The 27013-nt window shown below is 43.7% G+C and overlaps 1 protein-coding gene across 2 annotated transcripts in view; it reads left to right on the top strand.

Moving 5' to 3' along the window:
• The first annotated feature begins 299 nt into the window (after positions 1–299).
• The window catches only part of hao1 (hydroxyacid oxidase (glycolate oxidase) 1), a 49143-nt gene continuing 22429 nt past the window's right edge, over positions 300–27013 (top strand). Inside the window, exons 1-2 of one of the 2 annotated variants that reach the window (XM_067988403.1) lie at positions 300–693; positions 11170–11321. In XM_067988403.1, coding sequence (XP_067844504.1) covers positions 557–693; positions 11170–11321 — 289 coding nt within the window. In that variant the 5' untranslated portion in view covers positions 300–556. The remainder of the gene's footprint in view (positions 694–11169; positions 11322–27013) is intronic. The other variant, XM_067988402.1, reaches the window with a different exon arrangement.

The following is a 27013-nucleotide window of genomic DNA, read 5'->3' as shown; positions in this document are numbered from 1 at the left end:
AGATTTTTGGACTCTAGGGGAATCAAAGGATATGGGGATTGGGCGGGAAAGTGGAGTTGAAGTTGAAGATCAGCCATGATTTGATTGGCGGAGCAGGCTCGAGGGGCCATATGGCCTACTCCTGCTCTTATTTCTTATTGTTATGGCATGAATTAAGCACGAGCAGTCTAGCGCACAAAATGCAGCTAGGCAGAAGGACATAGGCGCAAATTGTGCCTAAGGACTGCGCGTCCAATTTTCTGATTCCCCTATGGCTTCACAACCCGCTCAGCTGAGTATAAAATCTACCTCAACATACCATAGGCTAATATTCAGTGCTATTTTTGAAGCGTCTTTTTTAGAGGGGCTAGTGTGAGCTTTTTTGAAGCTATCAATGAGTTTTTGCTCGTTTTCTAGGCTGACATCTGTGAACCTCAGATAAGTAATGATGCACACTGACTGTTGGGGTAAACGTCCCTTATCAACCTGAGAGTTAAATGTTAACCATGTAGAAAAACAGAGTGCGGGTGTAGTGTGGTGACTGCATTTGACTCCTGTACAATTCAAAATAGAAACAATGTCGAGTAAACCGGTGTGCATTAATGACTTTGAACAATGTGCAAAAGAAGTTCTTCCCAAAGCAGTGTATGATTATTACCGTTCAGGAGCAGACGAACAACAAACATTAATGGACAATGTGGCTGCTTTCTCCAGGTATTTTGGGAAATTATTTGAAGACAGATAATCCTGATTCGCTTTGGGTAGTTGTCAATGTACCTGAAAAAAATATTGCTCTTAAATCTAAAACAATTTTCTAAAGAAATAAACGGCAGGAAATTTTGGATCAATAAAAATACTTGCCTTTTTGATTCTGACTGTTAGAATAAGCTGGAAAATGTATATATTGATTTACAGGTTGGCTGGGTAGTTTATGAATCGCCGTTGGCTGGAAATTACTGTTTATATTAGCAGTTGAGCGCTTAATGCACAGACATAACCTGTTTATTGTAGACCCCTTAATGCTCTGCTAAAATAATGGATAGAGGCATTTCATATAAACATACTAAGTGTTTGGCTGCTAATGTCACCAACTTGTATACTGATAACCATTGTGGTCAACAATTTAGCCTTAATTGTTGGAAGTGACTATCTCTGTTTGGTAGCTGAATGCTTTGAACACTGCTCACTATAAGGATCTGACAATGGTTGATAATAAATTACAATTTTAATTAAACAATAATTACATTAATATATTTTTTCCAGAAGAAATTAAAATTCTGAAATGTTAACAGAACAACGATGAGAGCCCAATGCTGTGCTTCTCTTCTCAATATTCCTTTCATTTCCTCCTTTTTTATTTTATTGAAGCTGTTTCTTTTCATGATTCTTTTTCCCATACTACTCCGAACCCCTCAAAATAATTTTCTTCAATTAGCTTAACTGCTGACAGTCCTGATTAGCTTAACTGTAATTCTCACTGTGTTCCTTGGTGCTAATCCATGTTCTTGATTTTATCTCTTCACTTTGTCTGTCTTTCTTTCTTGATGCAAGTTTTCTCATTTGTTCTCACCCAATGATTCTCTCCTCTCGGTTTCAATGTTGTTTCTCTCAGTCTCTTCCTCTTTATTACTGTTTATTTCCTTCCTTTAGGACAGATCAGTTCACCCTCTTACTGCTCTCAGCTTATCTATGTTTGATCTTGGGCCTTATTTTAATCTTTTACCATCCAACTTTCTCTTTCTATCATATTAAGAATTCAGCCTCTCCTCTTTTCCTTCCATCCTCATGTTCTTTTTTTCCTGAGGCAAGCATTATAATTTTCTTTCTCTTTCTCTCTTCTCCCTCTCCCTCCATGCTATACTACCATTTACCCCCTCACACAGCTCAGGTCCTTTTATACCATTATTTTCCTACATGCGACCGCTGGCATTCTGACACTGACCTGTTCCCCACAAGTGGGTCTCATGCTTTTTCTGGTGCTCCTGCCTAGTTTGGTGTTCTGAAGTGCCCTCCTGTCAGTCAAGAATCATAAGACATGATTAGACCGCATACAAAAGTATTGCTTCTAAAATTCTAGGTATTTGGTAAAAAGCAATGAGGTCATTTGCACCACAGATTCAAATAAACGATTCTCTGGTCTTCATGAGATCAAGGAAAAGATTAAAAAATTGTCATAACATTGAGTTGCCCTGATGAGATTTTCCAACATTGACCTCATTATGTATTCTTGGAAGCTCTCAGCCCAGATTGGGCCTATTGGGTAGAGGTGGGATGGGCTTTCTGTCAGCTGGGGTGGAAATAGCACTCTGGTGTAGCTCTTAAATGCTGCAGCCATTTAAATGTTGCTTGATTGTTGCTGGGCAGAAAACTGAGTGCCACCATTTTTAGATGTTGCATTGGAAGTGCTTCTCTCTTGTCTGGCTTCATCAGGCTGGGCAATCAGATGGAGAGAGCCATTACACAGGCTTCACTGTCCTCAGATGTGCTCCCATGCAGATCAGTGGGCATTCTGAGGGAGTGCCCAACAGCAGCGAGGTGGTTGAAGTAAGCACTACTGCAGCTCGCTGCCTCTCAACCTATCCAGTTTCCGTTAAATGACTAAAAGATATGCTGGAAAGCAAGGAGGATCTGCTAGCCAGCTTAGCATTCAGCATGGCAGCACCAGTTGCATCTAATGACCCTGCACAAAGAGGTACAGGCCTTCTTCAACCCCAAGAGACTCCTGCTATCTCCCAACAGACAGCCACCTCACTTACTCTTACTATTGGGTAAGCACATAGATGGACCACAGGATTAGAACGTAGAACGCAAAAAAAGATATAGGGGTTGGTTTTAATGCCCGCCCCCCAAAATCTGATGGAAACCAAGCGGGGGTGCAGTTATAATGAAGCGGGGTACTTTCCCATTCCTTTCTCATCCTGACCTGGCCGACTGCAATATTGAATTACAAGCGGCAAGACCACCTACCCAAATACGGTGGGGTCCTCTTTAAATATGCGGATCGGGCTCCTGTGATGTCATTGGGGCCCATTCTGCTATTTTAACCTGAGGCCTGAGCGAGGGGGCAGCGATGGCTTCCCCGCCAGGCCAAACCAGCTGGGAACAGGTGCCAGGGCTAGAAGAGGCCCAGTAAGGTAAGTATTTAGTTGAAGAAAAAATGTCCTTGTGAAGGAGGAGCAGGAGTTCCCCTCTTGGAACACTTACCTTGTGTCAGGGACCATTCCTGCTAATGACGGCTTGAGTTTAACTTCTGACTCAGCAGTTCAAATGAAGAGTTGAGTTCATTGTTCTACTTGTCTGTGACCTTTCTGTTGTATTTTCTGGCTCGTTGAGTTGGTTGATCAAAGTCCAGTGTGTTCAGGAACCTGTTGGTGTTCAGCTTGTGTTGGAATGACCTTCAGAATATGGGCAACTTTCAAAGGTTGTGAACTAATTTACCTCCATTAGCAGACAGCTGCCTATAATTTTTATATCTGTTGGTGGGTGTCATCAGAAGTTTGCGATAGATTTGCGTTGCTCTGGCTTTGCAGGCCTTTCTTATGGTGCACACCCGCACTTGCCACTGTTTTTTTGTAGTCCTGTAATTCTTTTTGTTTTTTTAAGCTTTTATTTACCCCTGGGACAAATGTAGCCATTTGTATTCTGAGCCTATAATTTCCACTCTTTGAATTTTATTCTTTTATTAAATTTTAAGGCTTGGGCTCCCTGCAATCTTACATGTGGCTTTTGCCATTTTGCTTATCATCAGTACAAATACATCAGACTTATTAACAAAGGTCAAATGGTTAATTTTTAGATGTTCAGCTGTTTCATTGGTCTGATTTTATCTGATGTTCCATTCAATGTCTTAACTTGCCATTGGTATAATTTTTTTTAACAACTGTTCAGATGGCACTGGGAGACTGAGTGGCATAAGCAGGAATTTTAACTCCCCCCTGGCCATTAGGAGTGGGGTTGTAACAGAGTTAAAATTGCATCAAGATACTTACAGCCCCATTCCCACTCGATTCCCGCCCATCGCCACATTAACAGCGGAGTTTTTTTTAGGTGTCTGAAATGCTCGCTGGATGCATGCAAGTGTCCTGAATAGATGCAAACTGGGGCCCTATGATGTCATTAGGACTTTTGATTTTAATGCATTAGAACAGAAGTGCTGAACCATTAAATAAAACCAAGCGGAATTGGCTCCTAAGGGCCATTGGAAGTATTTAAAGAGACACTCCCCTACAAGCACTCAGACCTGGATATCTGGTTTGCTATTATGTTTTTTTTTTAGATTTTGCCGCTGAGTTTGCCTCGGAGATAGCTTTATCCTGCATCTATTCTACTTACACACAGTCAATAAGCGCACGGCTTATGATGGGTGCCATTCTCGCTGCTTTAAGCTGCTTGCGTGAAGAAGGAGGAGCAACCGCAGCAGCAGCTGGGCCTCTTGGAAGACATGTGAGCGAGGATGTTCGACAAAGGCCTCCACCCCCCCCCAGTCTCTAGGGCCTAGCGGCTCAGAGCGAGTTTCCTGAATCTGTGTGAGGTGCAGTGCGTGAGGAGGCTGCACTTCTCCACATTGACTCCCCCTAACCTCTGCAGCCTCCTGCAACAAGACCAACTGCCTGCTGGGTCAGATGTCCACGCTTTGTCAGTAGCTGTGAAAGTAACCTCAGCCCTTAACTTCTCTGCCTCAAGACCTTTCAAGGGTGCTACAGTGGACATTTCCCATATGTCTCAGTCTGTGTTCATAAGTGCATCGAGCAGGTTGCCAATGCCCTCTTTGCCAGGTCAGAAATGGGGATGTTCCGCTGATGATTGCACAGTGTTCAGTTCGCAACCCCTCGGATAATGAAGCAGTCCGTGCCCGCAAGCAGTAAGGCTTGGGCTGATAAGTGGCAAGTAACATTCGTGCCAGACAAGTGCCAGGCAATGACCATCTCCAACAAGAGAGAGTCTAACCACCTCCCCTTGACACATTCAATGGCATTACCATCGTCGAATCCCCCACCATCAACATCCTGGGGGTCACCATTGACCAGAAACTTAACTGGACCAGCCATATAAATACTGTGGCTGCAAGAGCAGGTCAGAGCTGGGTATTCTGCAGTCAGTGACTCACCTCCTGACTCCCCAAAACCTTTCCACCATCTACAAGGCACAAGTCAGGAGTGTGATGGAATATTCTCCACTTGCCTGGATCAGTGCAGCTCCAACAACACTCAAGAAGCTCGACACCATCCAGGACAAAGCAGCCCGCTTGATTGGCACCCCATCCACCACCCCAAACATTCACTCCCTTCACCACCAGTGCACCGTGACTGCAGTGTGTACCATCTACAGGATGCACTGCAGCAACTCGCCAAGGCTTCTTCGACAGCACCTCCCAAACCCGCGACCTCTACCTCCTAGAAGGACAAGGGCAGCAGGCACATGGGAACAACACCACCTGCACATTCCCCTCCAAGTCACACACCATCCCGAATTGGAAATATATCGCCGTTCCTTTATCGTTGCTGGGTCAAAATCCTGGAACCCCCTACCCAATAGAACTGAGGGAGAACCTTCACCACACGGACTGCAGCGGTTCAAGAAGGCGGCTCACCACCACCTTCTCGAGGGCAATTAGGGATGGGCAATAAATGCTGGCGTTGCCAGCGATGCCCAGATCCCATGAACGAATTAAAAAAAAACAGCTATGTATTCTTCCCAATGGACGCAATCAGTTAGAATAAAAGGCCTCTGAAGTTCGCTACGGTGGTTGGCTTCCCTTGTGTGCAAGGGGTCATAGACTGTGCACCTGTAGCCATCCAGGCACCAGAAAATGAGCCAGCAGCACTTCTTAACAGGAAGAGATGTCGTCATGAATATGCAGCTGGTCGGTGATCATCACCACAGTACCATGCAGGTGTGTGCCAGGTTTCCAGGCAGCTGTCACGATGCCGTCATCCTGCACCAACCAACCAATCCCCCACTATTGCACCTACCAAGGAATGTTAAAAGAGGGCTGCTCAGGGACGAGGACTATCCCCTCCAATCGTGGTTAATGACACTTTCCTGTAACCCCTGCACAACTGAGGTATAGCAAGAGCCATGGGACCACCAGGATAATCATCGGGCACACAATTGGGCTCCTCAAACAATGTTTTAGATGCCTGGATAGGTCAGGGCGCTTGCTTCAGTGTAAGCCCACAGAGTCTAACGCACCGTGGTAGTGCGCTGTACGTTGCAGAACCTCGCTATCCAAAGAGGTTTGCACATGGAGGAGGAGGAGGAGCAGCAGCAGGAGGAGCTCCCCTATCTGATGAGGAAGACATGGGTGAAGGCGAGGAAGGGGCAGAAGAAGGAGGGTTACTACAACACCTTGCAGCCAGAGATGCCAAGGATGACTTGATTGCTCAGTGCTTTAGCTGACCTGCTCATTCCCCTCAATGCTTATACGCCCCCCCACCCTTTGCTTTAACAGTCCTCATTACCTCTTTCACCACTCCCTCAACCCTGCAATAAAGAACATTGAACTAACAATGTATGATAGCCTGACAATGCAGGTTTATAAGATGCTATAAAACCACCATGCAGACAAAAGTGCCAAATATGGAAAGGGTAATTATTTAATGGCAAAAACAATAATGGTCCTGAACTCAAAGTTCACTCAAGCGTCAATCCATATTGCCTTACTTCAATGTTCCATTTTAATATTCTTACCACTCCTACGAGATGCTCCCTCAGTGGCTTCAGCATAGCTGGTGGGAGGCTGCTGTTGCTCAAGTGAGGACTCTTGAGCTGCTTGTGGCCAGTGATCTCTGTGAGCCTGGGCCTGAGAGGCTTCAGCTGAAGGCTGTTACTGGGACAGCTGGCACCATGGCAGGTATTGGTTGAAGGGGGTGACGACGGAGCAGATGTGCTGACAGCCTGAGAGTGGGCGATTTGCGCCATTCCTGTTGCACCACTGCCAAATCCACGGCGCTGCACCTCACTATGCCCACTAATCCGCGGCAGAGCAGACTTGAGATCAGTGATGCCTTTAAAGCCCCTATAAAGAAACAGCAAGAAAGAAAGAAAAAACTTGCATTTATATAGCGCCTTTCACCACCTCAGGACGTCCCAAAGCGATTTACATCCAATGAAGTACTTTTGAAGTGTAGTCACTGTTGTAAGGAAACACGGCAGCCAATTTACGCACAGCAAGGTCCTACAGACAGCAATGAGATAATGACCAGATAATCTATTTTAGTGGTGAGGGATAAATGTTGGCCAGGACACCAGGGAGATCTCCCCTGCTCTTCTTCGAAAAGTACCATGGGATCTTTCATGTGTACCTGAGAGGGTAGACGAGGCCTCAGTTTAACATTTCATCTGAAAGATGGCACCTCCGAAAGTGCAGCACTTCCTCAGTACTGCACTGGGAGTGTCAACCTAGGTTATATGCTCAAGTCTGTGCTCAAGTTTCTGGAGTGGGCCATGATCCCATAACTCAGAGGCGAGAGTGCTACCCGCTGAGCCATGACTGACACCTATCCATGGACCCTATCTGTGTGGTCCAGCAGGCTCTCCAAGAATGAGCAGACGTTTGAGCTTCCGACCAAGCTGCAAAAGTTGTTGACATTGGCTCTTGGTGTGAGGGCCTGGCTGCAGCATCCATGGAGGTTGCTACCGTGTCCATGGAAGACTGCAGAGTGCTGATGCCCTGTGACAGGACACCTCACAAGCAAGTAGTGGGCTCCTTCAAACTTTCAGACACTGTACAGCAACACCTTGGCAGGACTTCCAATGCATCATGCAATTGCATGTGTGGCCAAAAGAGTTGTCAAGTCTTGGAGCTGAGCTTGCTCTTCAGCAAGACATCTCCTGGGCTGTCTTTTACACGAGTCTCCGCTCCTGCCCATTCATGCTGGGTGTTTCATCAAGTGCAGACCCCTCTAACTCCTTCTCTAACCCACCCGGGGGGTGCAGTTTCTGTGCTGGTGTTTGGGAGGAATGGGAGGAGCGCATGACGGCACATCTTCCGGAGAATAGTCTTCATCCGAATCCTCCTCGGAGGGTCCAGGGTCCAGGTGCTGAAAAGGACCTGGAGAACGAAGATAGAGTCAAGAGTTAGCATGGCACTGACGGACTAGACAGTAGTGGAAGATAGACTTCACTATGTGGCAGGACATTGTCAAGCTGGTTGAATGTGCGATTGCTTGAGATAAATGAAAGGGTACAAGGAATCGGCAGAAACCCTGATCAATTAAGCTCCCAACCTTGCCATCTCTAAAACTTTGCATTCTCGCTGAGCTAATGATCTCTGGGGCTGCCTGCACCCTGTCGCTTAAGGTCTGGATGCTGGGTGGTCCTCGTCTGGTCTTGAATTCTGAGGTATTTTTTTCCTGCAGGAATAGTGAGAGAGGGTTACTGAGTGGCTATTGAGAAGGAATGTGCACATGTGTGGAATGTCATGCAGTGTATTTTTTTTTTATTCGTTCATGGGATGTGGGCGTCGCTGGCTAGGCCAGCATTTATTGCCCATCCCTAATTGCCCTTGAGAAGGTGGTGGTGAGCCGCCTTCTTGAACCGCTGCAGTCCGTGTGGTGAAGGTTCTCCCACAGTGCTGTTAGGAAGGGAGTTCCAGGATTTTGACCCAGCGACGTTGAAGGAATGGCGATATATTCCCAAGTTGGGATGGTGTATGACTTGGAGGAGAATGTGCAGGTGGTATTGTTCCCATGTGCCTGCTGCCTTTATCCTTCTAGGTGGTAGAGGTGGGGTTTGGGAGGTGCTGTCAAAGAGGCCTTGGTGAGTTGCTGCAGTGCATCCTGTGGATGGTACACACTGCAGCCACGGTGCACTGGTGGTGAAGGAAGTGAATGTTTAGGGTAGCAGATGGGGTGCCAATCAAGCGGGCTGCTTTGTCTTGGATGGTGACGAGCTTCTTGAGTGTTGTTGGAGCTGCACTCATCCAGGCAAGTGGAGAGTATTCCATCACACTCCTGACTTGTGCCTTGTAGATGGTGAAAGGGCTTTGGGGAGTCAGGAGGTGAGTCACTCACCACAGAATACCCAGCCTCTGACCTGCTCTCGTAGCCACAGTATTTATGTGGTGGGTCCAGTTAAGTTTACGTCTATGCTGAGTGTGAGCAGAAGCAAGTTACAAGCAGGATGTGGAGGTGTTCAATGGAAAGAACATGGCTGAAGTGTGAAAGGAGGCATTAGAGGACTTCCTTGTGCTGCAATTGTTATCATGTGAAGTCAGGATTCTCGTGGCTGCTGTGAAGGCAGTTAGCAAGAGGTGAGTGTGTGTTTGAAATGAGAAGAAGCCATGGTACAGTGCCCCCATGTGATTGATGAGATGGAACATGATGCAGTGGAGGGAAGTGTTCAGAGTGCTGGGGAACAGGGAGGAAAGGGCTGTTGCCAGGTGATGTGCAGAGAGATGGCGAAATGAAGAGCTGTACTCACCCTTGTTACTCTGGTCAGTTAATTGAAGCTTTCTCTGCAATGATTCCAGGTCCTGGGGGTGATGATCCATGAACTGACAATCTCAGTCACCTCTCTCCAGGCCTGTTGGATATTGGCCTTCGGAGCCTTCTTCCCATTCGTTGGAAATAAAATGCCTTCACCTCTTCCACTAGGACCTGCAGAGAACTTGGGGAGAAAGGGGCCACATGAAAATCGACCCCACCTTGTCTCATCCACTTGGTCCCCGCGGGGCGCGTTGATGGGACTGCTGAATGATTTGATGAAATTGTCTGGGTACCAATGACCAAGTCACTGATTTCCCGATGCTGCAGTAACCCTAGTTCAGTAGCTGATGATTAACTGAGCATTTTAACATCTGCAAAGAAGGAACAACTTGCTGGGTTGCGACTCTACCTGGGGAGAGGCTGATACAGACAGAAGACGCCTTGCCACTGGCATTCTGTGAGGACCTTTTGGATTGACGCAGAATGCCGAGGCGCAGCTTCAGCAGTTGTTTTCTTCCTGTTGCCTTGAGCTCCAGCAACTGAATGGGGTTCCCAGAAAGGAGGATTATCTAAAAGGGGTTAAAACTTCTGCTAAAATCAGAACCAGGCCATTCAGGAAAGACGTTAGGAAACACTTCTTCATGCAAAGGATGGTAGAAGTGTGGGAACTCTCTCCCACAAAAAGCAGTAGATGCTAGCTCAATTAATAATTTTAAATCTGAGATCGATAGATTTTTGCTAGCCTAGGGTATTAAGGGATATGGAGCCAAGGCGAGTAAATGGAGTTAGGATACAGATCAGCCATGATCCCATTGAATGACGGAACAGGCTCGAAGGGTTGAATGGCCTACTCCTGTTCCAATGTTCCTATGAGAGATGAACAGCTGATGAATGTGTTAGCGTTTGTACAACAGTATCCACAGCACAGTTGTCAAGGCGATTATCATTACTTGCACTGACTTAGAGAACAGGCGCAACACGTGACCATTCCAGCTAGACGGACTGTACATTCTCTCAGTGCAGAACAGGCTAAATCTGACAATGTAGCCGTCGTAAGGTTAGCCTTAATTTGGTCACAACATTAATTTTAAAAACAATTGATTCTGAGAGATGTTTTAACACAAATCACAAAAGGAAATCTTCATACAATACCTGTTTATTGTCTCTCGATGTAGCTGGTGCTTTATTAATGCTTTATTGCAGCGTAATTATACCAGAGGCTGAAAAGTTCTAGGGCTGGACTCCCCCTGTTAGTAGTCCAGAGTGCACTATCTCCAATCTATTTTCTTTAATATGGAACAATTCTCTGTAAGATAGAAGGGAAAGTACTTTCAGTCTGAAGAAGCATTGCCAAAAAGAATTGTTTTATGTCTCCCATCTGAGAGAAGATACTTCAATTTGTACAGGTCAGTATGCAGTCTTGGCAAACCTATCTGATTTTTCATGATGGGTTTTCCAAGCAGAAAAGTCTTGTTCTGAGGCATCCAGTGAGTCCACCTCCAACAGGCTGACGTTCACCTTGGATGGAATTGGCACCTTTCCTGTTCTTGGACGTCAAGCCCATTGATGGACATGCTGGGTATCTGAAAGTGGCACACATTCCAGTTTTCCTTTCACTCCCTGTGAGGGAACACCTTGCTTCTACTCATTGGCAACTTTCCTATGGTGAATCACAGACTCTTACCATCCTCGGGTACAGCAGATTAGTACATTGTGGAGCAGATTTGCAGACCATTCCTTACTCTCCTGTTTGTCTTATTAGATGGCGACTATACCCACGAGTGCTTAGGGATGTGTCAAAGATGGACTTGTCTGTAACTGTCTTGGGACAAAGAATTAGCATGCCAATTTGTGTTTCTGCCACTGCTATGCAACGAATGGCACATCCAGAAGGAGAAGTTGCAACAGTGAAAGGTAATAAATATTGTTGCTAGCACATTTATTTTCAAAATTACCTATTGTGACTTGCATTGAAATGTTAATTACACAATTTTTCTTCTTTGCCTGTCATCTACCTGACTAAAATATATTAAACGTCTTGTGTATAGGACTTGGCAGGTCAAACATTTTACATTAATTATAACAAATATATAAATAAGTCACACGTGTTAATACTTGTCAAGCTCAAAATGCTTGCTACTTCAATGAATAGTGTCGTCACACACTTCTGTAACATTTTTGTGTGACACTTATGGTAATGCTTCTTTGTCACTCATCATCAGAGGCAAATTTATTCTACCACACCCAATAGGCTCCCTGCAATCCTTCCTAATGATCCCTTCCCCAGTCCCTCTCGAGTCCAGGACATCCTTTCCAAACATCCTCCAACTGGGCGACATGGACATGTCGGGCCGAAGGTCCTGTTTCCATGTTGTAAACTTCTATGATTCTACGATTCTATAACTCTGGGGAACCCCACTCTGCACTCACAAACCCCTAGATAACATTCCTCATGCTTCCAAATCCCTATTCAAAGTCCTATGCTCCCAGACCTTGGGAAAGCCCCCAGTATCTCCCTCCCAGTGAACCTAGATCCCAGAACTCTTCTTTGCAATGCTTCTTGACCTCGGGACTTCCCTCTCACTGCTCCCAGGCTCTGGGACTCCTTCAAAGTACTACTTGACCCTGGAACCTCTTCACAGTGTTGCCAGACTCCTGGGGATTTATTTGTTGTGAGCCCTTTCAGCCTGTCTAGGATTCCCAACTTATTTATTTCAAAGTCATTGATTTTATGTAGCTTATCCCTGTTTGGTGAGGGTATTCTACCCAGGTTTTCCCTTTTGAATACTTGCAAGAAGAAGTAATAATTCAGAATGTTTACAATCTTCTGCTCGTCCTCATTTTCAAGTCTAATTGCATCTTTTACGCTTCTCACCTCTTTGCTGGCTAACCTGTTACTATTGAAGTACTGAGAGAAATATTTTACTGTTAAGCTTTGCCTCTGCAGCTGATGCATTTTCCTAGGTCTCCCTTTGCCCTTATGATCATTTTAATTGTGTTTCTGCATATTTTTATATTCATCCCAATGAACCCTTTCCTCTTTCTCCCTGCAGGATTTGTTTAGGTCATTTTTCCTCTTTATTCCACTTTTGATTTGTTTGTTAATCTGTTTAGGGACATGTTTGCTAGCCTGAGTTTGCTGATTATATTTGTGTATTTATCCTGCGTGCTGAGAATTATTTGTTTAGTAGAGGATCAACAGAACCTCAAAGTGTTGAACATCATCCTCTAATCCGTTTGCTTCTTTGAATTTAGCCCTTTTAAAGTTACATACCTGACTCCTTGGGGGTAATTTTGACTTTGGGTGATAATGTAAAATGGGCGCTATCAATTCAGTGGTGTCAGCTGTGGCTCAGTGGGTTGGCCTCTGAGTTGGAAGGTTGTGGGTTCAAGTCCCACTTAAGCATAAAATCTGACGAGTGCTGCACTGTTGGAGGTGCCATCTCTTGGATGAAATGTTAAACCAAGGTCCCAGCTGCCCTCTCAGGTGGACGTAAAAGATCTCATGGCACTGCTTTGAAGAAGAGCAGGAGAGTTTTCCCTGGTGTTCTGGCCAATATTTATCACTCAACCAACATCTCTAAAATAGATTATCTAGTCATAATCTCTTTGTTATAATAAAAACAGAAAATACTGGAAATACTCGGCAAGTCAGGCAGCTTCTGTGGAGAAAGAAACAGAGTCAACGTTTCAGGTCGAAGACCTTTCATCACAACTGGAAGATGTTAAAGAGTTAACAGTTTTTGAGCAAGTACAGAGCCAGGGAAAGCGGGGGGGGTGGGGGGAGTAGGGGGAAGGAGGGGAGGAAAGAACAAAAGGGAAGGTCTGTGATAGGGTGGAGGGCACGAGTGATTAAATGACAAAAGGGATGATGGTGAAAGGCAAGGAGGGTGGTAATGGGACAGGTTAAGAAACAAAAGATGGGTCTAGAGGAGCTGAAAATGGCAACAGCAGAACCAATAACCAGCACCTGCTGTCCAGGAAAAAAAAATGGAAGCTTTGGCTATGATCTGAAGTTATTGAAATCAGTGTTGAGTCCGGAAGGTTGTAAAGTGCCTAATCAAAAGATGAGGTGCTGTTCCTCGAGCTTCCGTTGAGCTTCATTGGAACAGTGTAAGAGGCCGAGGTCAGAGTGGGAGTGGGATGGAGAATTAAAATGGCATGTGACCAGAAGCTCAGGGTCATCCTGGCGGACTGAGCGTAGGTGTTCAGCAAAGCGAACACCCAATCTGCATTTGGTCTCCCCAATGTAGAGGAGACCTCATCGTGAGCAGTGAATACAGTACACTAACTTGAAAGAAGTACAAGTAAATCACTGTTTCTTGAGGAACAGCACCTCATCTTTCGATTAGACACTTTACAACCTTTTGGATTCAACATTGATTTCAATAACTTTGGATCGTAACCAAAGCTTCCATTTTTTTTGGACTACAGCTGCTGCTAATGGTTCTGCTGTTGCCATTTACAGCTCCTCTAGACCCATCTTTTGTTTCTTAACCTGTCCCATTACCACCCTCCTTGCCTTGAACCATCATTCCTTTTGTCATCTAATCACTCTTGCCCTCCACCCTATCACAGACCTTCCCTTTTGTTCTTTTCTCCCCTCCCTCTCCCTCTGCCCCTTTCCCTGGCTCTGTACTTGCTCAAAAACTGTTAACTCTTTAACATCTTCCAGTTCTGACGAAAGGTCTTCGACCTGAAACGTTAACTCTGTTTCTTTCTCCACAGAAGCTGCCTCACTTGCTGAGCTTTTCCAGCATTTTATTTCAGATTTCCAGCATCCGCAGTATTTTGCTTCTGATAACCTCTTTGCTGTTTGTGGGACCTTGCTGTGCGCAAATTGGCTGTTGTGTTTCCTACTTTACAACAGTGGCTACACATCAAAGTACTTCATTGGCTGTAATGTGCTTTGGGATGTCCTGAGGTCATGAAAGGCGCTATATAAATGCAAGTTTTTTATACATCTCTCCCGATTTTCATGTCCATTGACTTCGTTGGAAACAAAAATCAGAAGAGGTGTTTTACAATACCAGCCCTTTTACACTATCAGCAAAAGTCAAAATTGCCCCCTTGTCTTTGGTAAATCTGAATCCCAGGTCACGTCAAAGTTCATCAGTTTGTGTTCACTGCCCCCCAGGGGTGCTACAAATTCCATTTTCTGTGCATTGTCTCCGTGACTAACGAGGAGCCAAGTCAAGCAAGAATTGCTGGAGTTCAATCAAGAATAGGAACTCTATGTCTCTAGCCCAGGGTATTCAAGCCTGTTATAGAACTGCCACCATTACTATGATTGATGAACTGAGATTAGACCAGGTATAAAATCTGGGATCTTCCTTATCTGTATGGCTCTTTAATACAGCAGTCAATGGATTTACATACTGAGCTTTTCATTATAATTTCTGTAAATAAACATTTTTTCATATATTTTATGAAGTTTAATTTGTTAGTAATATATTAAATGAAAGGTAGGTTCACAATTTATAACAACAAAAGCAACAACTTGCATTTATATAGCGACTTTAATGTAGAAAAACATTCCCAACGCTTTAACAAAGAAGGAGATATTAGGAGTGACCAAAACCTTCGCCAAAGAGGTGGATTTTAAAGAAGCAGAGAGAGTGGGCGAGGCAGAGAGGTTTAGGGAGGGAATTTCAGTGCATGGGGCTTGCACGGCTGAAAAAGCAGCTGCCAATGGTGGGGAGAAGGGAGGGATGCACAAGAGGCCAGAGTCGGAGGAAAGGGGAGTTCTGGGGGGGAGCGGGGTTGTCGGACTGGAGGAGGCAACAGAGATAGGGAGGGACGAGGCCATGAAGGGATTTAAACACGAGGATGAGAATTTTTCTATCGGCCCCCTGTCATTTCTGCTTATCCAAAGTGGTTGTTCTGTGTATGAATGGGCTATGTATTTAATAATGGAAGTTAGTTGTCAGTAGTGCATGGTATGTGATGTGACATTATGACTATAGCCTGAGGCTGAAAATATAATGGACTGAGACGTGAATTGAGAAAGGGACATGTGACCCATCAGTTTGCTCCTTCCACAAACCATGGGGGTGAAATTCTCCCTGTCAATAATTTTATCAAAATTGGTACAAGTACAACATTTATCAAAGGGAGGAATTTCACCCACCATGGACAATCATTAAATGTATTTACCCGAATGCTAGGAGCAGATTTATTAGTAGGAGATTGTGATGTTGTAGGGATTATAGAAGATGAGTATGAATTCAAAAAAGCAGGCAGAGGACTGTATTAAAAGTTAGAGTCGCTACAGACTCTTAACAGATAAGGATGATAACAAAATGTTGTACGATGAAGTATGAAGGTTATTTAAGGACGATGGGAGACGATTTTCTCTAGCTGTGACACTGCAAACTCACTTTTTTATAAGTCGCCTTATAACTTTTGTTACACATGATGCACAGAGAAGATTTTCCACCAGTGCTGTGGAAATTGGTGACTTCAATTAATTCAGCATCAACTGGACGTTCCCAAATAGAAGTGATGCAACACAATCAGAACCAATGAATGCAGTTATCAGCTTGTTGTTTGATCTGTAAAGGCCTCGTTTTCTGAGTGTGTGCTGGCAGCAGGGTACCTGGCCCTCTGCCAACGCATACTGAAAAATCACGATCACATTGCCCACGATGTTCGATATGTGCTGGCGATGGACCATATTCTACAATGCCAACTCGTACTCAGAAAGTACATGTCAATGTGTCAAGAAGAGTAACTCACGTCTGGATATGGTTCTTACTAGTGATCAGGATAGCATCCATAATGAAGGAGTAGGGGAATCTTTAGGGGTTGGTGATCACAGTATGATTAACTTTAATATTATTTAGTAAAAAGATAATAATAATAATAAAAAGCTGGTGACAATAAAAGTGACCATGAAGCTGTCATAATGTCAGAAAAACGCAACTGGTTCACTAATGTCCTTTAGGGAGGAATCCTGTCGTCCTTACCTGGTCTGGCCTATACTCCAATTCCACATCAATGTGGTTCACTCTTAAACTGCCCTCTGAAGTGGTATCACCAAGATCTCTGGGCAACCAGGGATGGGCAATAAATGCCGGCCTTGCCAGTGACGCCCGCATCCCGAAAATGAATTCGAAATAAAATCAGCAGCAATAAGAACCAGGCCAAAGATATTTTATGATTTTATAAAGACAAATTCCCAAGAAATGAGGGAAGAACTAAAATAAATTAACCGGAAAATATTGCTGAAAGATATCTCTACTAGGTGGGGGGGAGAAAACACTGTTTAAACAATAAGCAAGATGATCATACATTGAAGTAAAATAATGTAAACTAAATAAACCTTGTCCCAGATAGATGAATTGGTCAATTAAAATGGGAATTAAAAAAAGAAAAACAAATTATACCAACTCTACAGGGGAAAAGGGGGAGCTCTGGGAGGAATTTGCTAAAACAGATTAAGATGTTAGAAGTACAGAGCCGAGAGGTGAGTATACTCAAGATGTTAAGCACCATGATAAAACATTCTTCCAGTATTGTAACAGTAAAAGAGTACAAATGTCTAAAAGATTAAAGTGGTTGTAAAGTTAAATGAAATATAATTGAAATACTAAATTAATATTTTCCAGAAATATTTTCCAGAGAGTATAATACTAGCTTGCCATACAATTTTTGCAGTACATCCAGCATCACAGATGATTTTGAAATCAGTGTGTTTGATTTAAGGGGCTTTAAAACTTAGAAATGTTTTTCTAAGCAGATCAGAATTTATGTAACACTGGTTGTTGCCATGGAAGAACGATAATGCGCTGCATCCAAAGGACTGGAAGCTGTCAATCATAATACGTACACATAAGAAAGGCAGCGACACTGACCCTGGAATTTACAGCCCAAAGCCCAACACCAATAACAGGTAAAGTAATGGAAGGTATTGCGAAGGGCAGGCTAGAGGTGCACATATATACGAATGACTTAATAAGAAACAGTCAGCACGGATTTAGAAAGGGAAAATCCTGCCTGGCTCGACCTCTGCGAGAGTGGGACTGGTTTTCAATGCTGCTCTCCCCCTGTTTGTGCTGGAGAACGAGGCAGCCAGTAGTTGAAATTCGAAAACTGCCCACCCCTTGGTAGCCCGAGGCCTGCCCAATGGGATTTTCAGGCCAACCGCCGATTTGACTACGCAAATCAAAGTCCTCTGCTGGCTGGAGCACCCTGTTTGCAGTTTTCAGTATCAGTGAGTAGACCATGTGCACATTCTACTCATTAATGCTAAGCTTTGAGTGGCCTAACCTGAGGCTTTTAAAGGGACCACTGGAGGGGGCTCACAAAACAGCCACTAAAAATTTTTCTGTGAATTTTTGTGGGGCCAGGTGGAGCAAGAATGCTCCTTCCGGCCCCCAAAAAATACTGTAACACACAGTCGGCTGCTCAATGGGCCTCTGTAGATTACCCTCCTCCACTCCTACAGTTTTCTACTGGCTCTGTTCTGCTATTTTTGTTAGGTTAGGGTATTAAGGGTTACGGAACCAAGGCGGGTAGATGGAGTTAGAACACAAATCAGCCATGATCTAACTGAATGGCGGAACAGACTCGAGGGGCTGAATGGCCTACTCCTGTTCCTATGAGTCACCAGATTTTACCCCCCCACCCCACCAACCCGATCAGCAAGCTACCTGACAGTGATCATTGTCAGTGTTCGGCAACTTGCCGACCCAACGCAAATGAGGTCCAAACTTGAAAATGGTACAAATAGTATCGAGCAGGTAGCCTGCCATTCGGCCCAACTGGTCTTTGCCAGTGTTTTTGTTCCACGCGATCCTCCTCCAACTCTATTTACTTCATCTCACCCTTTCAACATATCCTTCTATTTCTTTCTCCCTCATGTATTTACCTGGCTTGCCCTTAAATGCATCTCAACTATTCCATGCGGTAGCGAGTTCCACTTTCTAACCACTCTCTGATTAAAGAAGTTTCTCCTGAATTCCTTATTGGATTTATTAGTGACTATCTTATATTTATGGTTCCTAGTTTTGGCCTCCCCCACAAGTGGAAGCATCTTCTCTACGTCTATCCTATTGAACCCCTTCATAATTTTAAAGACCTCTATCAGCTCATCTCTCAGTCTTCTCATTTCTAGAGAAAAGAGCCCCAGCATGTTCAGTCTTTCCTGATAGCTATAATCTCTCAGTTCTGGTATCATCCTTATAAATCTTGTTTGCACTTTCTTCAATGCTTCTATATTCTTTTTGTAATATAAAGACCAAAACTATGCACAGTACTGTAAGTGTGGTCTAACCAAGCTTCTGTGTAAGTTATCATAATCTCTCTGCTTTTGAATTCTATGGGCAAATGTTGAAAATTGTCCCCAGTATCACAGATAAAGTAAATAGTCTCACCACTAATGACAGTTTATTTAGACTTTAAGAAAATTTTTGACAAGAATTCCTAATTAAACTAAAGGCCACAGGAATCTATAGTCGAACATGGGACTGGATAAGAAACTGGTTAAAATAGGAAAAAAAAAGTACTTGTAAGAGGGGTAATGTCAGAATGGGGGGAGTATTGAATGGAATCCTTTCAGGGTTAGTACTTAGACTCTTGTTGTTTTTAATCTATATAACCTTTTACTCATATCTACTTTTATGGTAGAATTTGGAAAGATGGGGTGTGAGAAATTCCTTGGGGGTTCCACTGGTCACCTGCCGTAACTCTGGCAGAATCCCCCCCCGGAAAATGGTGGACATCTATTTGTGTAGGGTCTATGTGAGGTTGCCAACCCTCCCGGATGTCCTTGTGTGGTGCAGGGGGATTCTAGCTATGGTTACAGGGTGAATATAAGCGGGTTATGGGATTACTACTAGTCACAGGTAGGATATCGGGGTGTTTCACCTATTACTACCATTTGCATATAGACTATTAGCGAGTTATTTTATTACTGTTGGTTAAGAAAGGAATCTAGGGCCCAAGGAATCGCCTGTATATTTCTTCTTTGAGTCTTAAAATTTAAGTTTCAACTCATTTAACCATCATTCATGCACATCAGGCACAGTGTGTTGGAGAACCTGCAATTGGGGAAGCTTTTCAATTTTTAACATGACTTATACTTATGCCATAAAAATGCACTCAAAGAAACAGATACTACAGAGCAAGTCTCAGTGAGGATAAATTTTTTAAAAACACTAAAAAAAAATTCAATTAAAAGACCAGAAAAATGACTTTGTTTCCTGCTGTGCCTGAAAATCAGGTCACAATGTTGAGAGACCTCCGAACAAACACAATTGGAGGATACTCAGATTTGAGAGTCGGGCCAGTTTTGTGGGCGGAGCTTTGTTTGGATGGAGGGTTTGATGGACGGACATAAAAGATTGAGGAGGCTTGGGTGTAGTGTAGTTACGCGCGTAACTTGTTTACATCCAAAATTCTGCGATCTTTTAAGCCATGTAATTGGTTTGCACCCAGATTATGCATGTCTCTGGGCGTAAGTGCAGAGGAAATTCCAGGCCCATGTGCCTAAATTTTGGATGATCTTTGTGCCATGAATGACAACCGTTGATCCCACACAAGGTGTAACTGGATGGTGCATTATTGTAATGAGCATTTATTAATTACATACTTATATGACTCAGTTTCATGTCTACAGTTGGAACTGTGTTGTATAACTCAAGCCTTCCACTTAAAAACAAGACACTTTCCAATTTAGTGTGTACCACCTGAAATGAGTAAGAAAGCAATCCATAAATTATTTCTCTCTGTTCACTAAGTACATCATTATTCATGACTTTTAAAGAGACTCAGACACGCAACATTGGTTCAGCAGAAAGATTTCATAACTGTGTTTTAATATGGAGATATCATTAAATAAAGGCTAATCCTCTGTAAAGCCAATAATTGATATTAATTAATAGCGTACCTCAGCGAGGGATTTTTATATTTTTAATCAAGAAATGTGTCTGTCAGGTAGTTTATATGCTCACTGGAACACTCTGAATGTCAGATTCTTTACTTTATCAAATGCAACAGGCACTATAGTCAACAGGCAACATTCACACCTCATAAATGCCAGACAATGACCATCTCCAACTAGAAAAGACCCAACTTCCTCCCCTTGAGGATGGGATTAGGGCAGGAAAGTGGAGTTGAAGTAGATAATCAACCATGATATTGAATGGCGGAGCAGGCTCGAGGGTCCGTATGGCCTACTCCTGCTTCTATTTCTTCCGTTGACCTTCAATATCACTACCATTGCCCGAGATCCCCCACCATCAACATTACGGTGGTTTAACATTGACCAGAAGCGTCTCTGGACCACCCACATCAACACCGTGACTACAGGAGCAGGGCAGAGGCTGGCTACTCTGTGACGTGTGGCTCATCCCCGATCCTTCAAAGCCTGTTCACCATCTACAATGTTCCAGTCAGGAGTGTGGCGAGATGCAGGGTTGGGTTTGGGCTTAGTTACATAAAACAGTGTAGCTGTCAAAGGAAGACTGTGGCCGGGAACATAGGAACAGGAGTAGGCCATTTAGCCCCTCGAGTCTGTTCCGCCATTCAATGAGATCATGGCTGATCTGTGACCTAACTCCATATATCCGCCTTAGCCCCATATTTCTTTAGTTAACAAAAATCTGTCAATCTCAGATTTAAAATGAACAATTGAGCTAGCATCAACTGCTGTTTGCGGAAGAGATTTCCAAACTTCTCCCACCCTTTGCGTGTAGAAGTGTTTCCTAACTTCACTCTTGAAAGTCCTGGCTCTAATTTTTAAGGTGTGGAAACTCCTCTGAGCTGCTCCAGCTCTGCCGGCGTTACTTTACTGGAAAGTGCGGCGGGATACCCGATTACGCGCGTAAAGTAACGGCAGCGGAGTGGGAGCAGCTCTGAGGAATTTCCCGACCCGGGTGTCTCTCTCCATTACCGCCTTCGACTGCCAGTGAAATGTTTAACAATTCAGAATAGCTGGCAATAAAAATGGCGTGAGATGTAAAAAGGCCTGCCGATTCACTCTTACCCATTTTCCCCAAAGCAACAAAGTCAAAATTAGTGAGATTTTTTTCGATCCTTACCTTACGTTGAGTTTAAAAAGTGCCGGGGCGAAGGTAGGGAATGGTGATCTCATTTCTGCCAATGCCAGCCTATACTGGTAGCATTATAGTGCCCTGTGGCATCAGTGCTAAAAATAAATGGTCATCATTAAAACCAAAGGTAGCTGCGCTTTGTAGTCCTGAAATTGCAAAGTTCTGCTGACAATGTGGAGTCTCGGTAGGGTCAAGTGCAGATCAGGAAATCATGCCCACAGGCCTCCGAGCCCCATGAGCTGCAAGCTACATTTTGCAGTGAAGGAACTGGCCAGCTGTCAGAGTGTTAATTGGTCCTGTGCCGAATCTCACATTCTTCTGGTGAGCTCTGCCCCCTCGCCTGACCTGCTTGAGTTGAATTCTTGAAGCCAGAAAAAATTGATACTAAATGTGTTTTTAAAAAATATATATTTAGTTGCATTTTACTGTCGCTGTGGAAGGTGACTTTATTGCAACTAAAGATTTTCTGGCCCCCAGTATCGTTCGGAACATAGGAACAGGAGTAGGCCATTCAGCCCCTCAAGCCTGTCACGCCATTCAGTTAGATCATGGCCGATCTGTATCTTAACTCCATTCTCAGGATGTGGGCGTCGCTGGTAAGGCCGGCATTACATTACCCATCCCTAGTTATGCAAGTAGTTTAATACTGAGTGGCTCGCTAGGCCACTTCATAGGGCAGTTAAGAGTCAAGCACAATGATGTGGGACTGGAGGCCAGGCTGGGTAAGGACGGCAGGTTTGCTTCCCTGAAGGACATCAGCGAATCAGTTGGGTTTTTACGACAATATGACAGCTTCATGGTCACTTTTATGCAGATACCAGCTTTTTATTAAAAACTGAACCAAATTCTCAAACTGCTAGGATGGGATTTGAACTCACATTCTCTTGATTATTAGTCAGGGGCTTACTGGATTAGTAGTCCTGTAACATAACCATTACACTACCATTTCTATAGCGGCGCACGATTTAAACAGCATCACCAGGAGACACTGAATGCGGCTGTGATGATAATTGAGGTGTTCCACGATATCTGTCATTACTTCAGGATCCTCATTTACACACCCAGAATCTGGCACATTACAGGAGACCCATTATCATTCCCCCTGCTTCACAACAGAGGCTGTCACAGAACAAATTTAACATTTAAAACCCATTTATTTTACTTTGCCTTTCTGTCTCTTTTTTTTTCTCTCTCTCTTAATCCAATCTTTCTTTCCCTCTCTCTATTTCTCTTTCTGTACCTGATTTGACATTGAATTCACCCACTCTAATTTACACATCCTTCTCAGTCCTTGCGCTGTTAAATTCCCAATCCTTCATTCTGATCGGTTAAGGAGATACACAGTCGCTTGCCCTGTTCACTCAGGTCCCAGATGCCCTGTTTCCCTCGCTGCCTCGTTATCAGCTCGCACTTTCAGCAACTTGCCACGCAAAAAAATTTAAAAACCTAAACATGCAAGGGCAGTCTAACTAACGGCAGACGCCATGAGAAAGGGTCCTGGCTGAGACTCTCAGTAAAACACAAGGTGGCACTGTAACACTACATAGGAGCGAGTTTACATGATGTTACACACAGATGTAACATATAACATTATACGTACTATAAAAGTAGTGGAACTTTCTTTAGAAATACTTGCAAACATTTCCAGACTCTTTTGAAGTCATTTAACTTCAAGGATAAGAATTTTTAAAAAAAATTCCAATAATTAACTTTAATTTTACCACACTAAGGATTTTTTTAAACAAAATCACTTATTTTTGGACAGTTTTTTTTCTTTGAAATTGAATCGACATTTTTGAGTCAAACAAATCATGTGATGCGCATTGCATTTAATATCAAATGTCCAAGAGTGTCTTGAGACAAACAGCTGGAGTCGGAAGATCAGGAGTAACGTTATCATCTACAAAATTCACGCTCACCTCACAAATTTTGTTATTTAATCCTGGCTCGGGTCGGCTCAAAGCTTCGATGGAGGTTTGTGTGATCAAAGTGTCATCAATTGCGATAGAGTTAGACTGAGGAATATCAGCAATGATCAGTCCTGCTTAGTGAAGTTTCTCCCAAGCACTCTGCAGCTCAACAAATACAATTTGCATTTATATAGCGCCTTTAACGTAGTAAAACATTCCAAGGCGCTTCACTGGAGCATTAATCAAACAAAATTTGATGCCAAGCCACATAGAGATATTAGGACAGATGCTTGGTCAAAGAGGTAGGTTTTAAGGAGCGTCTTAAAGGAGGAGAGAGAGGTCGAGCGGCGGAGAGGTTTAGGGAGGGAATTCCAGAGTTTAGGGAGCTGAAGGCACGGCCGCCAATGGTGGAGCGATGAAAATCGGGGATGCGCAAGAGGCCAGAATTGGAGGAACGCAGAGATTTCGGCAGGTTGTAGGGCTGGAGGAGGTTAGAGATAGGGAGGGTGAGGCCATGGAGGGATTTGCACACAAGGATGAGGATTTTAAAATCGAGGCATTGCCAGACCGTAGGTTAGCGAGGACAGGGGTGATGGGTGAACGGGACTTGATGTGAGTTAGGATATGGATAAGCCAGAAATTTCAGGATGCACAGGTTATTCATAATGATTAACACGCTTCTACCCTGAGCTCGAAATTTTCTGTCCAGAGATCGAAGAAATCAAAAATCGCAGAAGTCATCCAAGATTGCCAATTGAAACGGTAATGGATACCTCCAGGGAAATGTTGAACATTTTTTAAACATCACTTTTATCAATGAACAGAAGAGGAAGCTTTTCAAATCCATCCAAATTGGCGCTTGAAGAAGAATCACGGACTACCTGTTCCGTTCCCCACCAATTGTTGCAAAAGGTGCGAGACCCCTCTGGCAGAAGCTTCACCGAGGTTGAATGTATCACAAGGCCAGGACTTTTAAAGTATTGCAGGCAGGGTGGTTGAAAGCCATTGCTTTGTCATTTCAGAGGTCACATCATTAGCTTCTCCAACCATTTTCTTATGAGTTATGGCATGAACTTTTTTTCCCATCTCTTGGTCCATCCCAAATTGACTTTAGAGAGATCGCTAAACCCAATTTCTCCTGCAATTTTGATGGCTCTTTCCAATAAAATTTGTTCTGAAATTCCGGGGAAATTTCTACGGCAGCTGCCCTGAACCATTCAAGAAGTTCGACTCCAACATCGTTGAGTCTAGAAGTGCACAACCATTTTATGTCAATTCTGAAATTTCCGCTTTGACCTGTTTCAAGGCCGAATCCTGTTGTTCTTTGTAGGTTTGCTGCCTGAGTGACAAAATATTCTTTTGCTAAGACTTCAGCATTAACTTTGTACTTGTGCTCAAATTCAGATCTGTGTGCTTTTATTTATTTGATTCCATTTCACAAAAGCAGCAGCCGCTCTGGCCTCTAAGTACTGTACCGCAACGGCCTCTCCTAATTAACCGACCCTCGTAGGGAGTTCTGCTCTTGATTACTCCATATTCTTACAAGGGCAAACATTCAGGTGAAGTCAATCTGTGGTTATTAAAATTTGCACAAGCAATGAAGCCTTTGGAGGGTTATGCACTGCATGGACACAGAGAGAGAGAGAGCTACACACCGACTGAGAGATAGAGCTACACACAGACAGAGAGATAAAACTACACACAGACAGAGAGAGAGAGAGAGAGCTACACACCGACCGAGAGATAGAGCTACACACAGGCAGAGAGAGAGAGAGAGAGAGCTACACACCGACCGAGAGATAGACCTACACACAGGCAGAGAGAGAGAGAGAGAGAGCTACACACCGACCGAGAGATAGAGCTACACACAGGCAGAGAGAGAGAGAGAGAGAGCTACATACCGAACGAGAGATAGAGCTACACACAGACAGAGAGAGAGAGAAAGAGCTGCACACCGACTGATAATTGACGAAGGAAAGGATTGAAGGAGAGGAGAGTGTAGGATATGGAGGTAGAGTGTTCACTTTGGGCGCAATCGGGAAATTGCGCCCAAAATGTGCTTGAAATTGCGCAGGTTAGGCTAAGCTTCAAGTTTCCGCTAAAATTCATTTGCATAATCACAATCTTCCATGAACCGGCACAATCGGGCAGCGTAATAGAACGTAATCATTTCTTTCCATTAAAAAGTATTCCTTGATGTATTTAACAGTGGTGAACTGGTGCCGTTTTATTAATACAGCTGAAAATGGGTTTATCACCAAAAAATAAGCATTTTTAATAAAGATGTCCAGTCCTCCACTTGTGAGTAACCTGAGTTAAAATCACTGAAAATAACTTAAAAAAACTATACTGAACCATTTAATAGTTTCATTGGTGTACACTAGTCAGTTTCTTAGTAAATTATGTATTATTTGATGTGAAAAAACTTTGAAAAGGTGCCTACTAGTGCCTGTGCGCCTCAGAAGATGAGCTCAATATGAAGAACCTTCCCCAACCAGCCCAATCGGTGGAATCTCACAATGTCGACCTGGGGGCGTGGCCAGTGTTGTGGGCGGGGCCTGATCCGGGAGAATTGAATCTTGAACCAGTGTAAAAGATCGCAGAAAACACAAGCGCGAGTGGTTTTGGGCGTAACGCGCCTACGTTTAAAATTTCTCGATCTTTTGTGCTGGTTCGGCCGATTGCGCTGGAATCTGGGCACAGAACTAGCGGAAACTCTATCCCATGGAATTTTTCAAAATTGGGAGCAGCCACCTGCACTATACTGGTCACTTCCAGGCCTGTACAGTCCTAAATTCCTAGTTTAATTTATGATGATCATAAATTTACACTGCAAACGACACCTTGATAAAACTTGTTATAAGGGAGGCCCAATTATCGGTCTTTGGCCATAACATTCGTCAAACATCAATGACATGGTCCATGTACGAGTTGCCACCTGTTCTGACAAGAGTTGTAAGAACAAAGTGGGAAAGATTTCTTTTTTGCAAAAGAACGGAATCTGCTCTGTTGAACTATGTGTTTGCAGCTGACGTTTCTGCAAGTTATACATTGGCCCAGAATTTGCTGTCAAAATAATGGTGAGGCTAAAGCGCTCACCGTTATTTATGCGCAAAATCACACAAATGAGCAACTTCAGATGCGTGTTTTAAACGCGAAAATCCGACAGTAGCTGTCCAAGTTCCCCCCCCGTTAACTTCGTGAAAACGGCATCTCGCTGTCTGCCTCACCGTTGAAATGCATCGAACTGGCGAGAAGTTGCTGTATTTGTGCGGCAGATACGAACTAAACGCGTCACAGAAAGTTAGGGCTTGTCCATTTCAGTTTAACTACCCTTAACAACGTGTTAAGTGTTAACTACTGCCACTCTCCAGCACTGAAAATTAACTATTACAAGTGTGGAGTCTCATTCCTTCAGGTTTTAATTAAAAAGATTTTTTTTACTTTTTCTTTCTGTCTCTCTCTTAATCCAATCTTTCCCTCTCTTTATTTCTTTTTCTGTATCTGATTTGATATTGAAATTGGTCAGAACATTGAATACAGGAGTTGGGATGTCTTGTTGAAGTTGTACAAGACATTAGTTAGGCCACACTTGGAATACTGTGTACAGTTCTGGTCACCCTATTATAGAAAGGATATT

Source organism: Heptranchias perlo, chromosome 8 (assembly GCF_035084215.1).
Source record: "Heptranchias perlo isolate sHepPer1 chromosome 8, sHepPer1.hap1, whole genome shotgun sequence".
NCBI lineage: Eukaryota > Metazoa > Chordata > Chondrichthyes > Hexanchiformes > Hexanchidae > Heptranchias > Heptranchias perlo.
The sequence above is the reverse complement of the archived record's forward strand: the minus strand, read 5'-3'. Positions and strand labels throughout refer to the sequence as shown.